This window comes from Callithrix jacchus, chromosome 14 (assembly GCF_049354715.1).
Source record: "Callithrix jacchus isolate 240 chromosome 14, calJac240_pri, whole genome shotgun sequence".
NCBI classification, from domain to species: Eukaryota; Metazoa; Chordata; class Mammalia; order Primates; family Cebidae; genus Callithrix; species Callithrix jacchus.
This window is the reverse complement of record NC_133515.1, coordinates 77915505-77940996: the sequence shown is the minus strand read 5'-3', so window position 1 is coordinate 77940996 and position 25492 is coordinate 77915505. Positions and strand designations below refer to the sequence as shown.

Here is a 25492-nt window from a genome sequence, read left to right as displayed (position 1 = left end):
AGGAAAACTCTGAAAGTAGTTTATATATTCAGGATATCTTTACAATAATTTGCTGACCTGGGAGTTAAATTTAACCATTAGCAGAATTAGTTCAGTGGAATTAAGTGGTACAAACACAGGCTTTAGGATCATAAATGTACCACTCATAAGTTGACTAACTCTAGGCAAATTACTTATCTTCTCACAGTTTACTTCCTCATAAAAAATTAGCTAATATCTTTTTCTTCTATAAAAAAGAAAACAAAATTTAGATAAAATTTACCTATGACAGTGGTTTTTCAAACTATGTTCCTAATCCTTAGAGGTCAAAAAAAAAAAAAAAAAATGAAGCGAAAGTCCATGAAGACAAGTGGTTAGCACTCTAGGCCAAAGGAACTCCATTGTTAACTTTGTTTTCATGGGAATCCAAGTAAAATTTCATTTAAAATGTTTTCTCTGCTCAAAACTTCAAAAAACATTGTCATGTCATAGGTTTGTTGTAGGCATTAAATAAAATGCCACATGTAAAAAGCTGAGTGCCAGGCTTTCAGTAAATCCAAGTATTCATTCAGCACATAGTCCTTGTTATTACAAAATTTCTTCAAGCAATGTGATGGTGATATTCAGGAAATTTAAAGAGAGTGGTTATCTGTCTAGGTTCCTTAATTTCAGATGATTTACTTACCTTGTAGTTCAGGACCAACAGTAGTTATTATAGCACCCAAGCATCGACCCAAACACTGATGAACTTCTGTATGTGAAGGCGGAACTGTCAACAGCAAGGTAAGAACTAGAGATAATGTTGGTTCCACATAGCCACGATACATCGGACCACTAGAATCCACTATCAAAGCAAGTGAATGAAGAGACCACGTCTAGAATAAAATATAATTTCATTTTAGTTGTAAGGAAGAATTTGAGTATACTGAATTGAGGATACTGAATTGTTACATAGATATAACTCCTAATATTTTTAGGTATATCAATGTGAAGTAGCAAATCAAGATTGTAGGATATTTTCACACACACTCTTAGTCTTCACTGTAGTTATATTTACTTATGTATAATAATGTCTAAAAAGAAAAAACAAAAACGAAATATTCAAAGGGTCCACATGAAGATTCAGCCAATGACACAGGACCTAGGTTGGGGTATTATAGGAAGAGAGAGAAGGAAGTTTATTTAAAAAAAAAAAACTTGATCAATCTAACAAATCTAAGAAAATGACAAAAATAAGAGGAAACAAATACACAGAATAATAAATAATTATAAGAAAATATGTTTGAAGGAATATACAGGAATGAGTGAAATTCCCAGAATGAGACAGACTTTAAGACTAGGCTGATCAGATGGAGAAACATTCCATGTTCATGGTTAGGAAGAATTAATATCGTGAAAATGGCTATACTGCCCAAAGTAATTTACAGAATCAACGCTATCCCCATCAAGCTACCATTGACTTTCTTCACAAAACTGGAAAAAACCACCATGAACTTCATATGGAACCAAAAGAGAGCCCGCATAGCCAAGTCAATTCTAAGCAAAAAGAACACAGCGGGGGGCATCACACTACCGGATTTCAAACTATACTACAAGGCTACAGCAATCAAAACAGCATGGTACTGGTACCAAAACAGAGATATAGACCAATGGAACAAAACAGAGGCACCGGAGGCAACACAACATACATACAACTATACAATCTTTGATAAACCTGACAAAAACAAGCAATGGGGCAAGGATTCCATGTTTAACAAATGGTGTTGGGAAAACTGGCTAGCCATGTGCAGAAAGCAGAAACTGGACCCCTTCCTGACACCTTACACTAAAATTAACTCCAGATGGATTAAAGACTTAAACATAAGACCTGGCACCATAAAAACCCTAGAAGGAAATCTAGGCAAAACTATCCAGGACATAGGAGTAGGCAAGGACTTCATGAACAAAACACCAAAAGCATTGGCAACAAAAGCCAAAATAGACAAATGGGACCTAATGAAACTCCACAGCTTCTGCACGGCAAAAGAAACAGTCACTAGAGTGGATCGGCAACCAACAGAATGGGAAAAAATTTTCGCAGTCTACCCATCTGACAAAGGGCTGATATCCAGAATTTACAAAGAACTCAAGCAGATTTACAGGAAAAAAACAAACAAGCCCATTCAAAAGTGGGCAAAGGATATGAACAGATACTTTACGAAAGAAGACATATATGAGGCCAACAATCATATGAAAAAATGCTCATCGTCACTGGTCATCAGAGAGATGCAAATCAAAACCACATTGAGATACCATCTCACGCCAGTTAGAATGGCGATCATTAAAAAATCTGGAGACAACAGATGCTGGAGAGGATGTGGAGAAAAAGGAACACTTTTACACTGTTGGTGGGAGTGTAAATTAGTTCAACCATTGTGGAAGACAGTGTGGCCATTCCTCAAGGCCTTAGAAATAGAAATTCCATTTGACCCAGCAATCCCATTACTGGGTATATATCCAAAAGAATATAAATCGTTCTACTATAAGGACACAGGTACACGAATGTTCATTGCAGCACTGTTTACAATAGCAAAGACCTGGAATCAACCCAAATGCCCATCGATAATAGACTGGATTGGAAAAATGTGGCACATATACACCATGGAATATTATGCAGCAATCAGAAATGATGAGTTCGTGTCGTTTGTAGGGACATGGATGAATCTGGAGAACATCATCCTCAGCAAACTGACACAAGAACAGAAAATGAAACACCGCATATTCTCACTCATAGGTGGGTGATGAAAAATGAGAACACATGGACACAGAAAGGGGAGTACTAAACACTGGGGTCTATTGGGGGGAAAAGGGGTGGGCCAGTGGGAGGGGGAGGTGGGGAGGGATAGCCTGGGGAGAAATGCCAAATGTGGGTGAAGGGGAGAAGAAAAGCAAAGCACACTGCCATGTGTGTACCTACGCAACTGTCTCGCATGCTCTGCTCATGTACCCCAAAACCTATAATCAAATAAAAAATTAAAAAAAAAAAAAAAAAAAAAAGACTAGGCTGATAAACAAAATCTGGCTATGTACTATTACAAAAACAGACCCTAACACATTTGTCCTAACAACTTACCAGAGTCATTTTTATTTTATAGAGCAAACAATTTTCCTAAAAAGAGTATTCTACACTTTCACAATAAAAAAATCAATAACTATACCTGGACTTCAGGGGATGTCCCATCTTGTGCTAGAGCTAATAAAATGCTGACACTGGTCTTCAGATGTTGTCCCGAGCCTATTCCACCAACGTAACGATGCAAACAACCAAGAGCCAATGAATGACCAGTCCTAGATACAACATCTCGAGCCGATTTCAACCTGAAATAAAGAATATGCTTCAAGAACTGATTTTGCTATTTCCCTATAACAACAACAACCTTATAAGTCACACAAAACCAGGATTTATTTGGGAAATAAGAAAAGATTACAATCAATTACTTTTTTCTCTACACCCTAACAGGAGTTAGAACTTCAATTTAAAATAACTGGAGCTGGGTGTGGTGGCTCATGCCTGTAATCCCAGCACTTTGGGAGGCTGAGACTGGTGGATCACTTATGCCAAAGAGTTCAAGACCAGTATGGCTAACTCCCCTTTCTAAAAAAATACAAGACTTAGTTGGGCATGGCAGTGCATGCCAGTAGGCCCAGCAAGTAGGGAGGCTGAAGTGAGAGGAATGCTTGAGCCTGAGATGTCAAGGCTGCAGTGAGCTGTGATCATGCCACTGCACTCTAGCCTGGGTGACACAGTCAGACCCTGTCTCAATAATAATAATAATAATAATAATAATAATAATAATTGGTTAAAGTCATACATTGGACAGAATAAAGTCTATTTTAATTTTAGAGAAAATTTGGCAACTCATTTTTTTCTTTTTTTTTCTGAGACAGAGTCTTGCTCTATCACCCAGGTTGGAGTGCAGTGGCAATCAAATCAACAGATACGAGGAGGTAAAAGTGGTTCAGTCAAAGCAAAAGTGGACTCGTTAAGAGCAAAGGTTATGGCAACAGTTTTTTGGAATGCTTAACATATTTTGCTTGTTGACTTTCTGGAGGACCAAAGAACAATAGCATCCGCTCATTATAAGAGTATTCTGAGAAAGTTAGCCAAAGCTCTAGTGGAAAAATGCCAGAGAAAGCTCCACTAGAGAGTTCTCCACCATGACCATGTTCCCTACTCACTCCTCTCACCACAACAAGGGCAATTCTGCAAGAGTTTCAATGGGAAGTCATCAGACAAATACCTTATGGTCCTCATGTGGCTTCTTATGACTTTTTGTTTCCTAATGTCAAAAAAAAAACATTTAAAGGGTATTTATTTTTCTTTAGTTAATAATATAAAAAAGACTGTATTAACATGATTAAATTCCCAGGATTCTCAGTTCTTTAGGGATGAACTAAATGGCTGGCATCATCACTTATAAAAGTCTCTTAAACCTGATGGAACTTATGTTGAGAAAAAAGATTACATTTTTTATTTGTATCTTTTCATTCTATTTTTCCGAGGACTTTTTTGAAGTCCCTAACAGAAGCCACATATGTAATTTAAAATATTCTAGCTGCCACACTCCAGAAGAGAAAAAGGAAACAGGTGAAATAAGTTTTTCCTTTTTTTTCTAATAGAAATAAAGAGTTGCTTTAGTGTTCAGGCTGGTCTCAAACTCCTTTGGTCTCAAGATCCACCTGCCTTGAAATCAATTTCAATAAATTTTATTTGACTAACATATTCAAAATATTAAAATATCAAGATGTAATCAATATACCAAATTACTCCGATATTTTACATTCTTTTTTTGAACTAAGTCTTCAAACTCCAATATGTATTACACACTCATAGTGTGTATCAATTTGGGCAAGATGCATTTCAATTGCTCAATAATCGTATGTGGCTAGTGGCTGCCATATAGACAGCACAAGATATAGAACATTTTCATCACCACAAAAAGTTCCCTTATATCTCTTTGTTGTCATATTCCTACCCCCAACATCCTGCCAATCATTGATCTGTCTTCTATCACTATAGTTTTACCTTTTATATAGTTTCATACAAATAAAATCAGACAGTACATAGTCTTTGGTGTATGGATTCTTTCACATAGAATAATGCTTTTGAGATTCATCCAATTTATTATGTAAGTAGTTTGTTCTTTTTATATAGTTGAGCAATAGTCCATTTATGAATACATCACTATTTATCCATTCAATCATGGATAGTTGTGGATACTTTTCCAGTTTTTGGCTCTCATAAGTAAAACTACTATAAAAGTTTGAGTATAAGTGTATGAACATACATTTTCATTTCTCTTAGGTAAATACCTACAAGTGGAAATGCTAGGTCAAAAAAGAAGCATATATTTACATTTATAAGAAAGCATCAAACTATCTTCCAAAGTGTCTGCACCATTTTGCATTTCTACTAGCAATGTATGAGAGTTCACTTGCTGAGATTTCAACTACATGTATGTTACACAGCTTGACATTGGTCTGAGAAGTCATTGAGACTCTGTTCATTTTTTATTCCAGTTTTTTTCTCTCTGTGCCTCATTTTTGAGAGTTTATATGTCTTCAGCATCAGTGGAATGATTCTTTTCTCAATTTCTGTGAATTCTGGTCTGAATTCTAAGCTGGTATATGACGTCAATATGCAAATATAGGTGACCGAATTGTTTTTCCTACTTCATTGTCTAATCCTCCGTAAATACCATCCAGTGTATCTTTTCATTTCATACATATACTTTACATTTCTAGAAGTTTCCTTTGGGCTGTTTTTACAAATTCCTTTTCTCATATCATGCTCAGGTTTTCCTGTACTTCCTTGAAAATGTAAAGCATATTTATAATAGCTCTTTTAACCTTCTTATTTGCTAATTTCATATTTTTCATTTCATCAACATGATTGGTGTTTTCTGAAGTAAGAGGTCTTATTTTTCTGCTTCTTTACGTGTCTAGTAATTTTTGATTGGATACAGGATATTGTGAATTTTATGATGTTGAGTTGCTCCATTTATTGTATTCCTTTAAATACTGCTGAGTTTTATTCTGGATACAGTTAAGCTACTGCTAAGAATCAGTTTAATTTTTTCAAAGCTTGCTTTTAAGCTTTTTTAGGATGGGTCAGGGATGTTGCTCCCATTAATGAGGGATTATCATTCTGAGGGCTTTCTAACATATTATATCCTTGGATAAGTAATCTTTACCTCTCTAAGCCTCCACTTCTCTAGCTAAGTGAAATTATTATTATTCTTAAAGAACAGCTGTTTTGAGGAATAAAGAAGTTAAGAATAAATGCAATCTGTGAATGTTAAACATTATACAGATGAGAAAGTTACCTTTGTGTTATCATTTCTCAAAAAGTAAGTTTAGTGAACTAAAAAGTGAATCAATTTTCACAGTGATAATCATCTATTCACAATAAATAATCTGAGATATAAGAATATACATTTCTCAGAGGTCTCAAAATGACTTTCAGTTGAACGGAAACAAATTCAACTATCAAACATTTTTATTTTTATCCGAACTGGTCTTAAGCAATTGAAGGTACTCCCTATTAACCTAGAACAGTTTATAGAATGATTCCTGTCTTAATTTCTGTGAACTTCTCTCTTAAGGCTAAGTTAGCATAAGATTTCAATGTGCAAATATAGATGACAGACCTGTAGGTATAGGTGATTTGAGTGTTTCACAGTCAAATATTATAACAGCAAAAGATGATGTTGAGGGCTGGGTGTGGTGGCTCATGCCTGTAATCCCAGCATTTTGGGAGGCTGAGATGGGTAGATCACTTGAGGTCAAGAGTTTGAGACCAGCCTGAACAACATGGTTAAACCCCATCTCTACTAAAAAAAAAATACAAAAATTAGCCAGACATGATGGTATATGCCTGTAGTCCCTGCTACTTGGGTGGCTGAGGCAGAATTGCTTGAATCCTGGAGGCGAAGGTTGCAGTGAGCTGACTTCATGCCACTGCACTCCAGCCTGGAGACAGAAGGAGACTCTGTCGCAAAAAAAAGAGATGATGTTGATGAAAACAGTCTAATATAATGAAGGTGCAAAAGACTGAAGTTTTTCCAAAATACAGGCAGATTCTGCCAAATCTAAGACAATATAGTTTTTAAAAAATGTACCATTACTTTACATAGCAGTATAAAAGAATTAAAATGCTGCCAAATATTATAACATTTCATATGGAATTTAAGAAAAATCCCAATTTCCAATAAAATGTGAAAAAATGGGTAATAAAATCTTTGTAATAATTATTTCAGTTCATAATTAAGGATTTGAAAAAGATAAGGAAGCTAAGCACTGATAATACTTGTAAACCATTAATTGGACAGGTATAAATAAATGAAATGTCCTTGTGTTTCATCAAAGTACAAAATAAATATAGTATCCTACAGATATTGAGGATACATATATATATATATATTTTTTTTTTTTTTTTTTTTTTTTGAGACAAGGTCTTGCTCTGTCACCCAGGCTGGAGAGTAATGGCATGATCTTGGCTCACTGCAACCTCCACCTCCCAGGCTCAAGCAATCCTTCCATCTCAGCCTCCCAAGAAGCTGGGACTACAGCTACATGCCACCATGCCCAGCTCATTTCTATTTTGTAGAGATAGGGTTTCACCATGTTGCCTAGGCTGGTCCTAAATTCTTGGGCCCAAGTGATCGACCCACCTCAGCCTCCCAAAGTGCTGGGATTACAGGGAGGAGGCAATGCACCCGGCCAAAGACACATAAATACCATTCAAGAGTTTTCTAAAGAAACATACTCCTATTTCACCTGTTATGAAAAGAGCACAAACCATTAAATGGATAACTGAGATTGTTTCTATCTTTTAAGAAATCTTTAACAAAAAGCAATTTCATAATCAACGGCAAATATCTGGAAAGAGGAAAACTAATCTATTGTTAGAGAATGGCAGCAATCATTCTGCAGAAGATTAAGTGTCTGATGATATTTTAACTGTCCGTCCTCTGCCTGCTCCTATTATCCTTAGTGATTCAAACCATACATTAGGGCATTATCCAATAACCAAACAAACTGCCATTCACATAACAAGACAAGGAAAGGTATTCACAGATATACCTGAAGAAAATACATTTGCTTCAGATCTACTACTTTACAACCTCTACTTCCTACTCCTCTTTTGTTAATGATCATGACATAGTTTGGTATATTTAATACTCAATATATATATAATAGCTAAGAGTGATATAATTTACATAAGTATCAGTTCTTGACAACTCTTGATGTTTAATTTCTCTACTTATGTACTTAATTAACAACTGAACAGTCACTAATAACTGCAACTCATCATCTTAATGTTATTTATTTGGGTCTCTGAGATCACTCTTTATAATTAACATATAAGAAAATCCTTAAAACCTGATACTTAACTTTATTCTGTTTCAGTCATAATTTAAGAGGTGATAAACTTGGAGCAGTTGGAAAAAGAATGGCTTATTCCAAAAAATGGATACTTAACAGAAAGGATAAAGGACTAGGAAAGGCAAGGAGGAGAGAAAATGACTTCAGAGTACCTCTTCAGTGAATAAACATAACAGAGAGAAGTCAACATTTTTCTTGATTCCATTAAGCAACATTCAAGAGCTGGATTAGAAGCTCTCTCCACGCAGAAAGTATCTAACATATTACAACTGTCCCAGATTCTACAGTTGAATTAACTGCTAAATTAAAAATTGAGATCATTACAAAAAACCCCACAAAATATTATCACATGCTATATACCAAGTGGAAAATATATACTCCGGTTAATTATTATTTAAAAGACATCTTTGCCTACATATGAAACTTACTTGTTAGTAAAGAAACCCACTTACTTGTCAAAGCTATATTGGGCCATTCTAGCAATAAAAGTTGCTTCTCCAACCACCTGAGCCATTCTTCCAAGAGCCTCCCCAGCTGCACAACGTAAGATGGGGTTTGGGTTGTCAAGAGCACCCATAACCAGTGTCAGAGCAGATTTACGAACTTCTTCAGGTCCTAAAGTACTTTTGTTTTCAGCTAAGCCCTACATTTAAAAAAAAAAAAAAAAGACAGCAATATGATTTTTTTGCTTTTTAACTCAAAGTCTTGCTCCCTTGCCCAGGCTGAAGTGCAGTGGCACAATCACTGCTCACTACAGCCTTGACCTCCTGGGCTCAAGCAATCCTCCCACCTCAGCCTCTTGAGTAGCTGCGACTACAGGCGCGTGCCACCATGCTGGGTTAATTTTTAAAAAATCTATGTTGCCCAGGCTGGTCTCAAACTCCTGAACTCAAAGCAGTCTGCCCTACCTTAGCCTCCTAATGTGCTGAGATTACAGACACACCTGGCCTTACAATTCATATTAAATAAAAGAAAAATACATGCTGAAGTCTTTCAAAAATATACATACATCTTCATACGTTATTTTTGTCAGCCAATTTTCCCATGTATATACTAATGCCTAGAATCTGTAACTGTTAAATTCATGGTAATTCCTAAATATGGTTTCAGAACGTGATCTATAACATAGTCATAGTCTGACTGGCCCTAAAACACTCCCTAATTGCAGGAAGTGTCACTATTCAAAGATTAGTACTTAAAAGTTGCTTACATATATAAAGGACACTGTATTATTAAATCAGCCATTATTTAACTGATTGAAATTTATCACTCTAAGGAAACATTCTCCTATTTCACCTGTTATGAAACAGAGCACAAGCCATTAAATGGATTGGTTCTATCTTTTAAGAAATCTTTAACAAAAAAGTGATTTCAGAATCAATGGCAAATATTTGGAAAGAGGAATGAGTATGAAACTTGATGAGGATGAAACTTTGAATAGTTTACATAAAAATTTCACAGAAGACAAGACTTAAAGAATATAATCAACATACATCTAAAAACAAAATGAGGTAAAAATAATCAGTAACCGAATGCTGAAGTAGTTTGTTCAACACATTAAATGTCACTATCTTTGTTCTAGCTGTACTTACTGTCCTGGAACTTAATTTACTTATTTGAGACTACAAATCCAAGTCATATTGCATGGGAAAAATGTTAAGTACAACGGAGGCATTAGTAAATCTATGAAGAAAAGTGTAATCTGTACAGTATTATTACAGTCGGTTCACTATTCTCCCAATCATTGAGGGAAACTATGACCACTCCATTCCTTTTTTAAAACACTCACAGGTCCAAATTAGTTGATGGTCTCTTCACAGGGTATATACTAACGGTTATATAAATGGCCTAAACCTATATTTCTATAATCAATGTCCTAAGTATAACTTAAGACACACTCATGCAAACACATATTTGCTACCATTTTAAAACAATACAGTAAGCTTAGCACTGAATAATATAAAAAGTATTAAAATACATTATGAAAGAGTGCCTAGTATGATGCATGAGCTCTATGAGATAGGCAAAATATTTTTAACAGTGGTCCCCTCTTTTCCACAGGGGACACATTCCAAGGCCCAACTTGGATGCCTGAAACCATGAGATTCGGAGCCTGACTGCTGTCAATAGGAACTCGTTTCTGTTCATGTCTTCCACTCACAAACCTAATGCCTTTTCCATTTTAACTAAGCACTTATCACACACTGTGGCCATAATTTTTGTAATTTGTAAAAGGACAGCAAAAATAATACAAATTCCTCTTTCCTTCTTCACAATTTCAGAGAGATTTGTTCTTCCTGTAGATCTCAGTAACATCGGCATATATTTTTTTCTTTCCTTCTTGAGAACTTTTTCTTATTCACTTATAGGAAGCACTTCACAGCTGCCCTGTGGCATATCCAGGTTTCCAGAATCACTACTTCTGCACTTTGGGGCCAGTATGAAGTAAAGTAAGTAAAGTAAGGGTTACCTGAATATACCTACTGCCACACCACAGCAGCATATCTGATAACTGAGAGATGGTTACTAAGTGACTGTAACAGACAGGCAGGGTAAACAGCACGAAATTACTGCACAAAGGGATGTTTCTCATCCTAGGCAGGACAGGGCAAGATGGAGCAGGACAGTACAAGATTTAATCATGCTATTCAGAATGGTACACAATTGAAAACTTATAAATTATTTCTGGAATTTTCCATTTAACATTTTCAAACCATAGTTGACCACAGGTAACTGAAACTGTAGAAAGCAAAACTGCGGATAAGGAAGGGACTACTGTATTCTACTTCATACCTGTAGAAACTACAATTTAACAAAGGGTAAAAATGGTTAAAGAAATTACTCTGGACACAAACCTACAAGAGCTTAACTAGAACACAATCTCTAAATGCAACATTCTTTCAACTATATAACACTGCCTCACAGGATTTATGAACTAAACCACAAATCAAGCTTCAGCTCTATTTAGTTAACCTTCAGCAGAATATCAGATTTCATTCATTGAACATCTTTGAAAATTCTGAAAGAACTTATTGGCACTTGTAAAATCTGAAGTTCAAATTGAAACATAAACTTTAACAACACTAAAATAGAAAACACTTATTTAACTACACTGAGCCTAATATAAAGTTTCAAGTAATTTCATTAAGCTAATATAAAGGCATAGTTACCAAGTGATAAACATATACACATTATAATAATCTTGCCATGTCTGGCTTATTAAATGCATTAATTAAAATCTTTTTTAAGAATAGTATGTTTTAAAAATAAATACCTTTAGGGCACTAAGAACAGCAGTAAATATGTTAAGCTGCACAGCCTGCTGGCGGACACCTTTAGCTTGTTTAACACATTCGGCAAAGTGATCCAACATTTGTAATCTACAACAACAGGAAAAAAAATCACATCAGTGAAGCATTTTATTCCAATATGGCTCAAAAACAGATAAGTTAATTGTTTAGCAAGTAATTCCCCATGCTCTCTCTTTTCTATTTCATTCCTAAAGCTAGTCCAAACGAGATCTCCTTCTCCCAAATGATTATATGGACATGTGGTTATTAAATAAAACAAGAGCCGAGCATGGTGGCTCAAGCCTCTAATCCCAGCACTTTGGGAGGCCGAGGCGGGTGGATCACAAGGTCAAGAGATCGAGACCATCCTGGTCAACATGGTGAAGCCCCGTCTCTACTAAAAATACAAAAATTAGCTGGGCATGGTGGTGCGTGCCTGTAATTCCAGCCACTCAGGAGGCTGAGGCAGGAGAATTGCCTGAACCCAGGAGGCGGAGGTTGCAGTGAGCCAAGATCGCACCATTGCACTCCAGCCTGGGTAACGAGAGTGAAACTCCGTCTCAAAAATAAATAAATAAATAAATAAATAAATAAATAAATAAAAACAAAACAAGAGACTAGATATTAAGTTTCAATTAACAGAATAAGGTCACAATTGCAGTGGTCTTCAACATTAACAGCAGTGTCCAACAAAGTGCCTGGCATCTAGTAGATGCTCAAGATTCCTTGTACAGGTAGCAATCATTAATTGTATCTCTGTGGAAGATTTTTAAGTTAGAAAATGTTAAATGTAGTTTAATTCTTTTTCCTTTTCTAAAAATACTCTTAGAATAGTACCTTATGTCCTAGCCTCAGACGCTTTTGGGAAAGTTCAAAGATATAGCTTTGGTTAATTTTTTAAAATTTAAAAACCAGAAATGAATTGTTTTTTATATTATTTAACACACACACAAAAGAATCGGTTTATTAAAAAAAAATGTCTATGCCCATTTTAGGTGATTTTTTTCTCTCCTTTTTTTGAGATGGAGTTTCACTCTAGCTGCCCAGGCTGGAGTGCAATTGCTCAGCTCATCACAACCTCTGCCTCCTGGGTTCAAGCCATTCTCCTGCCTCAGCCTCCTGAGTAGCTAGGATTACAGGTATGTGCCATCACACCCAGCTAATTTTGTATTCTTAGTAGAGATGAGGTTTCTCCATGTTGGTCAGGCTGGTCTCGAACTACCGACCTCAGGTGATCCACCCACCTCAGCCTCCCAAAGTGATGGGATTACAGGCATGAGCTACTGTGCCAGCCTTTATTTATTTTTTTTTTTTTTGAGACTGAGTTTTGCTCTTGTTGCCTAGGCTGGAGAGCAATGGGGTGATCTTGGGTCCCTGTAACCTCCACCTCCTGGGCTCAAAGGATTCTCCTGCCTCAGCCTCCCTAGTTGTTGGGACTACATGTGTGTGCCACTACACCCAGTTAATTCTGTATTTTCAGTAAAGATGGGATTTTACCACATTGGCCAGGTTGGTTTTGAACTCCTGACCTCAGGTGATCTCTTTGCCTTGGCCTCCCAAATTGCTGGGATTATAGGTATGAGCCACCATGCCCGGCCCATTTTAGAAGATGTTCATCAAAAGAGAGTGAGAGAGCATTCTTCTAAAAAGAAATGATGTGAAACAAAGGAATTCAAGGAAGTGGGATTTAGTTCTAAGACAATTATGACCTAAAGTTGGAAATTAAAATGTCCCTGATGCTGCTGTACAGATTTAAGCTCAATTTATAATAATCCACAGGTCTCAGGTCAAAGCATTCTTCAAAACTCACATGAAGATATACAGATTCAGATGTATGTGAATATGTGCACATTTTGATGTACTTTAAAAAACTTTTAAAAGTAAGTACCTTTAGTGCACTAAGGACAGCAGTAAATACACTAAGCCGTACAGCCTGCTGGTTAAAAACCAAAGTAGAATCACTTCTTGCTTTTTATTTTACCTTTTTAATTTAACATTGTATCATGAGCATCTTCTGATATCAAAACATTGTCTCTACAGATAATGGACTTTCTATTATTTATTCACTTATCCCTCTACTGCTGGATATTTGTGTTATTGATTTTATGTTACATTTTTATAGAATGTATTTATTTATACTTCATCTTTTTTTTTTTTTTTTTTTTTTGAGACAGAGTCTCACTCTGTCACCAGGTTCCAGGCTGGAGTGCAGTGGCACAATCTCGGCTCACTGCAACCTCCACCTCCCGGGTTCAAGCAGTTCTCCTGCTTCAGCCTCCCCAGTAGCTGGGACTATAGGCGCACACCACCAGGCCCAGCTAATTTTTTTGTATTTTTAGTAGAGACGGGGTTTCACCACGTTGGCCAGGATGGTCTCGATCTCTTGACCTCATGATTCGCCTGCCTTGGCCTCCCAAAGTGCTGGGATTACAGGCTTGAGCCACCATGCCCGGCCTATACTTCATTTTATTCCATAAAAGTGATCATATACAATTAAGATAATCCTAGATTTCAGTTATAGCTTTCATAACTATTTGTATAAATCTGGATAAACCAAAAACTCTTAGATATAGATTTCATTATATTTAATTCAACATATTAAAATACATGCTTTATAAGATTCTTCCACCTTTGATGTCATTTAACATTTATGTGGCAACCAAACGTTCTTAAAGATATTTGCGTAAAGTTTCATATTTAAACTTTTTTTCTTCTTAAAAAACAATCAAGTAACCTACATAGTTAAAGATATCTTTTATACAAACACAGCATTTTTTGTTTTGTAATTTTTGTAGATATGAGTGTCTCACTATGTCGCCCAGGCTGGTCTCAAACTCCTGTGCTCAAGCAATCCTCCTGCCTTAGCTTCCCAAAGTGCTGGGATTGCAGGTGTAAGCCACCACATCAGACTCAACAATATTTTCAAGGCATTTTAATTTTGTAAAGCTTTTAAGTTGTCAGTGATGGTCTTGTATTAATTTATTTCTGTTTTCCTTTTGGGAAAATCACAATATACAAACTGCCTACTAAAGCTAGGAACAGTGTCCCTGGATACAGAATATAGCAAACCAAAATGCTTCCATTACAAAAAGAACCAATTATGTTAGTTTCTAGACTTGACACCTCACAAATGTTACTAGGGAGTGGAATTTTCACCCATTTACTTCTCAACAACAAAGTCAACAGGCTTAGCGAACTGATGTCCTTAACTAAAGATATAGTCAAACCCTTCTATCAAACAAACTATTATAATGAATTTATTTTTTGCCAACAGTTGTCATTCCAGCATGCATAATGAAAATCCTGTTACACAATATTCAGCCCACAAAACAATGGATATCAGATGTTAGTACATAGGGTCAAATCTTACAATCTCAAATTATGTGGAATTTTCATGCAATTTTTTTTTATCATGTATGTGTCACTTATATTAGTAAATCTGTAAGAGCACTGTTTAAGTATTATAATAACTCACTTTACTGCAGAGTTAACTGGGATGAGAAAATCTGTTTAATATAATTCACACTTAACAAAAATTACCTGATTGACTTAATACTAACCGATGTTTATAGGAAACATGAGGAAACACTACACCAAAAAGAGCCACAGAAGCATCAATGACTGAGACTCCGAGAGGGAGGGGACCTGGTACTGCTTCTCCAGCAGGTATCCGTAAATAAATGGAGGAAGGATCATGCTCCAGAGCCCCACTTCCAGATGCACTGTTTGGCTGGAGCTGCAAAAGAGTGAAATAAAAATTATTCAAAATCTACTTTAGGAAATCTACTTATTAAACACTGAGAATGAGGAGTAGAGCAGAGGAAAAAGAAGAAAAGGCAACAAAAAAAGAACGATTAGATCTGAACATTTGAAAACAGACAAAAACATAAATTGGTCATTAAAAAACCATCAGTGCGGCCTGGCGCGGTGGCTCACGCCTGTAATCCCAGCACTTTGGGAGGCTGAGGTGGGTGGATCATGAGGTCAAGAGATCGAGACCATCCTGGCCAACATGGTGAAACCCCGTCTCTACTAAAAATACAAAAAATTAGCCGGGCATGGTGGCACATGCCTGTAATCCCAGCTACTCGGGTGGGCTGAGGCAGGAGAATCGCTTGAACCCAGGAGGCGGAGGTTGCAGTAAGCCAAGATTGCGCCATTGCACTCCAGCCTAGGCAACAAGAGCAAAACTCCATCTCAAAAAAAAAAAAAAAACCATCAGTAACACCTTATACAATTTTAAGAAAAGCTTTATTCATTCGAAAACATCTATACACTACCCACCTTATTGTGTGAACAATATGAGCAAGAATTTAAACCCACAATTATTTTAAATGGGGCTTTAATCACTCTTTTTAAAAAGTACACAAGAAATAATGCATTCAGTGGGCAAAAGAAGTTTTTTTTTTTTTGAGATGGAGTCTTGCTCTGTCACCCAGGCTGGAGTGCAGTGGAATGATCTCGGCTCCCTGCAGCCCGCCTCCCGGGTTCCAGTGATTCCCCTGCCTCAGCCTCCCGAGTAGCTGGGATTACCAGCACACACCACCACGCCTGGCTAATTTTTGTATTTTCAGTAGAGACAAGGTTTCACCATGTTGGCCAGGCTGGTCTCGGACTCCTGACCTCAGGCAATCCACTCTCGTCGGCCTCCCAAAGTGTTGGGATTACAGGTATGAGCCACTATGCGCAGCCGAAGTTCTAAATCTTTAGCCTACTAACTCATTCCTCTCCAACCTGTCACAAAACAAAACAAACTAAAAGGAAACAAAACAAAATACCAGTAACTAAAAAGCAGTTAAAACTGATCTTTATCACAGCCACTACAGGGTACCTAAATACAAAGAATATTAAATAAAGACAATTTTCTGAATTCTAACTCTTCCTGTTTAACTGTTTTCACTATCTACCACCAGGATGCCATCTTTAAGTGTCTAAGAACACTAAACGGAGATTAAACCTTTCTATATCCTATTTTCTTTTTAAGTTGCAATGTATAATAGGACCATTGTTTTAGATTCAGTTGGTATTCCATTTCCCTGGATGATTCATTACCTGGTCTTCAATTGATTTATGATCAGTTTCCTGAAGCCAAGAACCAAGAAGAACACTATCATCGTAATGGCAGAGGGATCTGAGGAGGGAAGTAGTTGTGTTGGCTGAGTTGTCAGTCAAAGTGAATTCTGCTACCAGTTCTCTAAGAAGTGCATTAAAAGATCCTAAAAAACAGAACTTTGGGTCAGATTAAAAAGAATAACTTTTATAAAAATTATTATTGCCCACAAGACCTGCAACATGTTCAAGAGGAATACAATAATTACGTTCCTGTTCTCTTCTAGAAAAATCTGTATTAACCATTTAAATGCTGGTTTTTAAAATATATAATATGGTATATCCTTTCATATATTATATTATGTCTTTTAGCCCAAATTATTTAAAATAAGCAAAAAACTCAAATAGAGAAAAGAGAGACCCATGCCATAGCATGCTCAGCAGGCTGAGGCAAGAGGACTGCTTGAGCTCAAGAGGTTTAAGACCAATCACTGCAACACAGCAAGACCCTGTCTCAAACACATACACCATACACAAACAAAGATACTTTATTTAAAATATATTAAATGTGATATGATTATTATCTATTATTTACTGCCCAATAATGTTCAAATAATGAATCAAAGCACACCAAAATTCTTCAGCATGACTATACTGGAAAGAAGTCAATGGTTTTACTATTAATATTTTATACAATATTTGATTTCTCCCTCTAGATCCTTGAATTATTGGCTATATTATATGAAGCATTTCAATGTATTAATTAAAAGTACACACTTTGAAGATAAACTAGCTAGATTTGAGTCCAATCTCTGCCACTTAACTAGCTCTAAGTCTTGGGTAAGTTACATTTCTTTACCTCTCTCAATCTGAGAGTCTTCATCTATAAAACTGGACTAATGGAAAAAAAAAAAAACTGGACTAATGGTCTCATAAATTACATTAGAGTCAAAGGAGCTACTACATACAAAGGGCTAAAAACAAGACTTAGAACACAGTAAATAGTCAACAAGTGTCAGCTACTCTACATGAAGAAAAATAAAATGGTGGCCTGCCTTTGCACAGTAAGTCAGTGGGAGAGCCTTGGTCAGACTCTATAATACTGTGAAGAACTGTAAAGAAGAATTTTTATCAGATACCACAAATTTTTTATTTACCTTCATAAGTTTTTGGAGGTAACAAAGCCAAGATATCATAAAGTCTTAAACGGACCATTGCAGCACTAGCTTTCAGATGAGCTCCATGGGCTTTAATTACAGACGGAATGCTAAAATATCAAAAACATAGTTGGTATTGACTTACCAGAATAAGTTTTACTTATAAATTTTTTTTAGCAATGTATCAATGTACTGCTAAAGTACTACATTTTCATTTTAGCTTATTTTGTGATCTTTACTGTAACAAAACACTTTAAGATATAACTGTATTTCAATCTACACCATTGCTGTAAATTTTAAAGTTACATTACAAAAATAAAGTTTTACATGTTTCCTAGATGATTCTAGAAGAAAGCACAAAATACGGCTAAGAAGTATATTATTAATATATAAAACAGGGTATGAACTTGTCGTAATTGCTTACTTACTGTGACATCATAGTCATGGCACATTCAATAGGTGTCATCAATTTTCGAATCACATCTTCAGTTAGGAGCTCAGGACAATGTGCAACAAAGCTCCTCATGGCTAGACAAAATTTTTAAAAGGACAGATTTGGAGTAGCTTTTGTGAACCTGATTTAATTTATAAAATTGTATAAATATTAAAGACACTTATAATAATTATTGTAACATAAGGTTCTGAAACTATGTCGAACGAAAAGAAAAACTTGCAACAACTACAAAGAAAAATCATGAAAAATGCTAGAAAAAAGGTGGACAGAAAAAAGGAGGAAGAGAAGATACATTAGAGTGATTTCTGTGGGTAAAAATTCGGAGGACTACAATCCTTCCCATAGGAATTCAGATGACTACAAAGAAAAAAATTTTAAGGCATTATTTATAAACATACACATTTGTGTATATAAACAATGCCTTAAAATTTACATGAATTTTTTACATATATTACATATATTTTTGCAATTTTTACGTGTGTGTGTGTGTGTGTGTGTGTGTATATATATATTTTGACAGACGGAGTCTTGCTCTCATCCAGGCTGCGGTGCAGTGGTGCCATCTCAGTTCACTGCAACCTCCACTTCCCAGGTTCAAGCAATTCTCCTCTCAGCCTCCCAAGCAGCTGGGACTACAGGTGCACACTACCACACCTGGCTAATTTTTATATTTTTAGTAGAGACAGGGTTTTACCATATTGATTAGGCTGCTCTTGAACTCCTGAGAGTGATCCATCCGCCTCGGCCTCCCAAAGTGCTGGGATTACAGGCGTAAGCCACCACACCCAGCTACTACATATGTTTTTGCATTTTCAATTTTCACATATATTTATGTAAATATATATGTATATAAACAAAAATGGTCTGGTGAGAAGCAATATTTTTATTGGCCCTTTAGCAATAAAGCCAATACTAAAAGACCTTCTAGATGTAAGAGCAAGATGTTGCCCCCTTGCCTGGCTGCCCTTGTGGTTAAATGTGTATCTCTCTCCCAGTTTGGTAAAAAGGAAGTTTTCACCCTGAAATAAACCAAAAAAAAACTGGGACATCCAATGTCATTCTAGTTCTCAAATGAAACAAAACCTGAGCATTTCCTGTAAGCTGTTAACTCCCAGACAAAAACAACTGTATCCATAATTTTTGTAATGTTGATATCTGAAAAATAAATTAAGGTTTGTAGATTTGATAAGGATGTGAAAAAACAGCTGTTTCTCCATTATGAGAAGACTAACTGCAATGCAGTAACTTTGGTAATCCTGAGTTTCTTTCTTTTAAATACCTGTTGAGTATTTTTCTTTTTTAATGTGATGACTCAGTGCTTCTTTGACAGGTAAGATAGCAACAAGTGGGAATAAGGGGCCTGGGTTCTAGCTCCTGTCTTAACACCAGGTCTAAACACTTTTTCAGAATCTCGGTTTCACTTTTATTACAAAATTAGCAAACTAAAGTGGATCATTTATAAAGTTTCTTTCTAAATCTAAAAGCCTATGAATTTATCATTACCTAGTAAAATAAAATATAAAACAGTAATTTTTTTTTTTTTTACTTTACAAATATTTTAGTAAAATAAAAAACTAAAATAGTGATGGAGTGGTAAATTTAGTACTAAATTAATAGTAATAATTTAGTAATAAAATAGAAAACTAAAATAGTGATTTTTCTTTTACTTTACAAATATTTTAGTAATATCATAATATTCTGAAAGCACAATCCTTTCAGTTCTTACCACATAGAGCTCCAGCACGACCTTCCAAAGTTACCTGCCACGTAAAAGAATCGCCTCGGGCCTTCTCAGCTTCCAATTCCTTTAAGGAACGTGGGAAAACATTTCGCCACAGTAACAACATCTTGGGCAGATGGTAACGAACAACAGATGGTCCTAACCAAGAAAATGAGAATACGAATCCATATATGTATAACATACCTTACAAACATACCTTGAGAATTTCACTTGTCAAGGAAAGTGAGTCCAACACAAACTTTATGTAATTTTAGAGATAAAATAAAATACTGATATTTAACAATATCTGCCATTTCACTCTATTTTTATCTCTAAAATTAGATTTTTCAAACTTTATTCACTGATTAAAATATAGATCAATGCATAAAATTAATCTTAAACTATCAATATTTTTAGAATTCAAGCATAAAATACACAAAAAGCAATTTTTAAAGAATTTCCCAACTGTATTGAGAATGCTAGGTTACATATTATCAATAAAATATATCTGGGACACATTCTGTGAGGTCTTCATAAATATATGTGTACATAAAGAGACACACCTACTCCCACACACATACATATACATATTCCTCAGTTTTGGGGGCAACTGATATGGTTAATTTAGTTTCATGGAGAATCAATATATTCAGACCTAGGAACTTATATTTATATTGCTAAATAATTCATTTAGCATACCACTTAACATACTTAACATAAACTTCTGGAACTGAGTTGCCACTTTTTATTTTCTTAAGAAAAGTAGGTTAAAGTTTAATTTCCAATACATAGATGCTTAGAACTGTGTCATAACTTTGTAATACACATATGCGCATACTTTTTACAGCAGCAGCTAAACTTATGAACTAAAATATGAATATACCTCATCACAATAATAGGTATTTTCGCCCTATGTACGATGTTAAATTTTGCCTGTATTGCAGATTTGTCATAGTACTTAAGAGTGAAACACATGGAGGGTTACCCCAGAAAAGCAGCACTAAGAATTCCGATTAAATGTGACTTTACCACTCTCCTAAAATCAAATTTCTGCTTTTCACTTAGGGGATGTAATTTCCCCTCATATTTTCTTTTCTTTTCATAAACACTAAACTTATCAGGTAGACAATGGTTATTTTAATGGTAAAGGTGAAACTTTGCTAACAGCTTTCTCTTTAAATGTACGTAAACAAGAATTACCAAAAAGAGAAATCTACTAGCAATTGGAGGAAAACATCTTTATCATTTTACAACCTCAATGAAAGTCTAGAATGTGAAGCTTAATACTTTTAAATTAAATTTGTTTTACAGGCTTACTGTTATAGTATAAGACAAAATCCTACTCAAATATAATTATACCTAAAGTCATAAGTGCTCCAAGTAAAAGCCAGCCAGCTTGGGTGCGCTGTAAAGATAGCCTGCTATTTTGGGCAGCAGTTCGTAAAAGATCTTCAGCAATACTAACTACCATCTGTAAGAAAAGTTTAGAATTGGATTTTAATTCAAACAAGTTAAATTTTAAAAGGAAACAGATAACTAGCATACTTTATTTAAGAGAAGTTGTCTTTTTGCATTATTAGCATGTTTTGAAAGGGAAACATCAAAATCTGGTCAGTCTTGTCTGCACCAATGGCTCTGAAAGAGACTCAGAACAGTGTAGTAGTTAAGGACAAGCTCTAGGGCCAAATGCCATCTCCGCTCATTTACTCACGTTCTCATCTAGGACCTCACTTTCCTCATTGGTAAAACAGAAATAACAGGAATGCCTATCTCGGCCTTGCAAGGATAAAATCAGTTAATACAGCATTTGTGCTACTACTACTTTGTCATTTGATCATGCGACAAGTCCACTTCTCATTTTTCCTGTGTCTTCTCTAAGATTGTAAACTCCAAAAGATTAGCTTATTTATTTGTTTGTTTCTTAGAGACAAGGTTACCAGGCTGTTACCCAGGCTAGAGTGCAGTGGCACAATCACAGCTCACTGTAACCTGAAATTCCTGGGCTCAAGGGATCCTCCTACCTTAGCCTCTTGAGTAGCTAGGACTACAAGTACATGCCAACACACTCAGCTAATTTAAAAATTTTTGTTTTTTATTTTTCGGATGACAAGGTCTTGCTGTGTTTTCTAGGTTGGTCTCAAACTTCTGACCTAAAGTGATCCTCCAGCCTCAGCCTCCCTAAGCAATGGGATTACAGGTGTGAGCCACCACGCACAAGCAAGGTTAGCTCAATGGCAGATGCATAATAGGAGTTCAACAAATCTTTGAATGTAGAATAATAGTGCCAATAATGATAGCATTTATTTAGTGGTTGCACAGGCTCACACTGTTCTGAGTACTTTGCTGTATTAACGTTTTGAAGAGATTTCATAAATAAGATGGTACTTGAATTAGGCCTATAAATAAAGAGATATAAATTTGGTACAGCTGAATAAGAGGTTAGCAGAGCAAAGGCACAGAAGCTGAAAAAGGCCAGGGAAGGAAGCAAGATGACTAATCCAATTAGAGCACCAGGAAATTAGAATGAATGGACAAAATGGAGTCAAATTATGAGGAACTAGTTTACCAAAGGAGATTATATTCTACTCTCCGAGTGCTGGATAGTCCCTAAGGGTTTCTGGGCAAATGTAAAATATGAAAGTGGTGTGAGGAAGATGGGAGGTGAGAGGAAGATGAAAAGTGTGAGGAAGATGAGAAGAATGAGAAAGCAATTGTATGACAAAGTGAGAAGGAAGTGTGGATTTCATTGGTAGCTATGCAACTCATATGAATAGACCTGGGCTTAATGTCTCAGAAAAAAAAAATCAAAATTTAAAACTCTAGCCCCAATCCTCCCATGTAAAGTTTCAAATATTTATATAAACACTTACTGAGAAGAAAAACATGATAGTAGAATTAGAAAAAAGAAAAGAGAAAAAAAGTTATGCATATTTTATTCTATTTTTTGAGATGGAGTATCACTCTGTCACCCAGGCTAGAGTGTAGTGGCGCAATCTTAGCTCACTGCAACCTCTGCCTCCCAGGTTCGAGCAATTCTCCTGATTCAGCCTCCCAAGTAGCTGGGATTACAGGCATGTGCCAAAATGCCCAGCTAATTTTTCTGTATTTTTAGCAGAGACAAGGTTTCACCGTATTAGCCAGACTGGTGTCAAACTCCTGACCTCAAATGATCCATCTGCCTTGGCCTCCCAAACTGTTGGGATTATAGGTGTGAGCCACCATGCCCCACTGTGATTTATTAAAGACACTCAATTTTTATTAAACATTATCAAAATGGTAAATATGGCAATAGCATATTTTCCTGACATTTTAAAAATATATAGCAAAGTGAACTCTTATTTCTAAAAGGTGAAAGAAAAGCTCTGCCTTTCAAATAATTTCTGTATTAGTATAAAGTTGGGGTTTTTTTTTTTTTTTTGAGACAGGGCGGGTTTTGCTTTGTTACCCAAGGTGGAGGATAGCGGCATGTTCATAGCTCATTGTAATTTCAGACTCCTGACTCAAGTGATCCTCCCAACTCATCCTCCCCAGTAGCTAAAACCACAAAGCTTGGCTATTTTTATTTTTTTGTAATGATGGGGTCTCACTACGTTGCCTAGGCTGGTTTTCTTTTTCTTTCCCTCTAAAAAAACATGTTACTATACTTAGACAAAATCTATTATCTTTACATTAGAATTAAATATCTAATTACAACTAGGGTCTGTTAACCCCATATTAGGAATACTACATTTTGTATTAACATAGTAAAACTGTTATTTGATCACCCTGTTCAACATTAAACACAGCAGCTTTCCTATAAAGACCAAAGCCCACGTGACAGCATTCACAAATCTAAGATCTCTGTCATACCTTTCCTTTGGCATGAGGAATGCCCAAAGGACACTGATGTACTCCACCTAACAAAGCAGCCATTGCAAAACTATATCCGCTAACAGCTTCTGGTGAGGTCTTCAAGTTGTTGAGCCGTTCTGCACATCTGTCTAGAAATGGTGTCAGCTGGAAAGGCAATGCCACAGCCACACAGCGCAAACACCACGCAGCAGCAAGTCGAGCAGCCATGCTTGGATGAAGAAGCACTGAAGTCACAATCTCCAAAAGTCCTAAAAAGGAAGAATCAAAATATTACTCTTTAATGAAGTCGAATGATTTCAGAATCTCAAAGACTATCTAAAAAACAATAATCGAAATCACAATCACCGTGATTTCACAAACATAGATCCACAACTTTGCCCAAAACTATGTATATTATTCCTAAGCAGTAGAGTACTTCAAAGAAACATTTTCTATGAAGAACATAATACAATTATATCCAATGCTGATGTAAAACTTAATAGAAGTCTTCAACAAATTTTAGTCAATTTTTATTAAAAAAAGCAATCATAACTGCTTTTGTGTTCCAAAACTTTATTTAATCATTTAATTCAATATTCTTCACAAGGAATCTTTTTTTCTTTTGAGACTCACTCTATCCCCCAGGCTGGAGTGCAGTGGCACAATCTTGGCTCAATGCCACCTATGCCTCCTGGGCTCAAGAGATTCTACCTCTGCCTCCCAAGCAGATTACAGGCACTAATCACCACACCTGGCTAATTTCTGTATTTTTAGTAGAGATGGAGTTTCACCATGTTGGTCTCAAACTCCTGACCTCAAGTGATCCACCCACCTGGGCCTCCCAAAGTGCTAGGATTACAGGCATGAGCCACCACGCCTGGCCTATCACAATGAATCTTAATTTAAGTAAAACCTGATGATCTGAGGTGCTAATGATGATGATAAGCAACTATCAGGAGTTAAATATCAACTCCTTAGGACTTTGAAAAAGTGAAAAAACATGGTAGCAAGTAACTGAATGTCATACCTATAGATGCTTCTTGAATAAGAGGGGATGCGGTGGCATTCAAGCTCTGCACCAGGCTCCCGAGTTCCTGGAGGGCACAGACCATCACATGCTGGCTTGCTGCAATGTCTGCTGCGCCAGATTTGTTTTCTCCACTTGTGTCATTCACTACTGCTTCTGGAAATACAGAATCGTGTCTTTGACATAGGAGAATTGAAGTGCAATATGATTTTTTTGGTCTATACAATTTATGATTTTAGCCATACCAATTGATGTCTGAGTGTTAAAAACCCTATGAAGTTATTTCTCAGTGGAAAACTTGTAGAACTAAACAATGAAATGACTTAACAGTTTAATGACTTTACGATAAGGCTAAAATATATGCTGAGATATATCTTTGACTGCTTCCAGAAATATAACCTAATTTTAGCAAGCAGTAGCAATCGAGTGTACAAAAGCATAGATACTGCAGAAAGAAGATTCAGGTTCAAATCCCAATTCTACTAGTTATGTGAGTTATATGACATTGGGCAAGATATTCAACTTTTCTGTCCCAACTTCCTTATCTGTTAATGGGCT

General features: G+C 36.0%; 1 protein-coding gene across 22 annotated transcripts in view; it reads right to left on the bottom strand.

Annotated features, from left to right (window-relative positions):
* HEATR5B (HEAT repeat containing 5B) overlaps positions 1-25492 on the bottom strand; it is a 111833-nt gene that overhangs the window by 66542 nt on the left and 19799 nt on the right. For 14 of the 22 annotated variants that reach the window (XM_078349492.1, XM_035272807.3, XM_002757857.8 and 11 more), the window contains 12 exons: positions 24935-25090; positions 23926-24176; positions 21436-21547; positions 20083-20235; positions 18331-18430; positions 17903-18012; positions 16749-16912; positions 15257-15432; positions 11681-11786; positions 8859-9049; positions 3177-3336; positions 665-854 (listed from right to left, as the gene is read on the bottom strand). In XM_078349492.1, the coding sequence (XP_078205618.1) occupies positions 665-854; positions 3177-3336; positions 8859-9049; positions 11681-11786; positions 15257-15432; positions 16749-16912; positions 17903-18012; positions 18331-18430; positions 20083-20235; positions 21436-21547; positions 23926-24176; positions 24935-25090 (1869 nt within the window). Of the gene's footprint in view, positions 1-664; positions 855-3176; positions 3337-4259; positions 4299-8858; positions 9050-11680; positions 11787-15256; positions 15433-16748; positions 16913-17902; positions 18013-18330; positions 18431-20082; positions 20236-21435; positions 21548-23925; positions 24177-24934; positions 25091-25492 lie in introns of all 22 variants that reach the window. The other 8 variants (XM_035272809.3, XM_035272810.3, XM_035272805.3 and 5 more) reach the window with 1 other exon arrangement.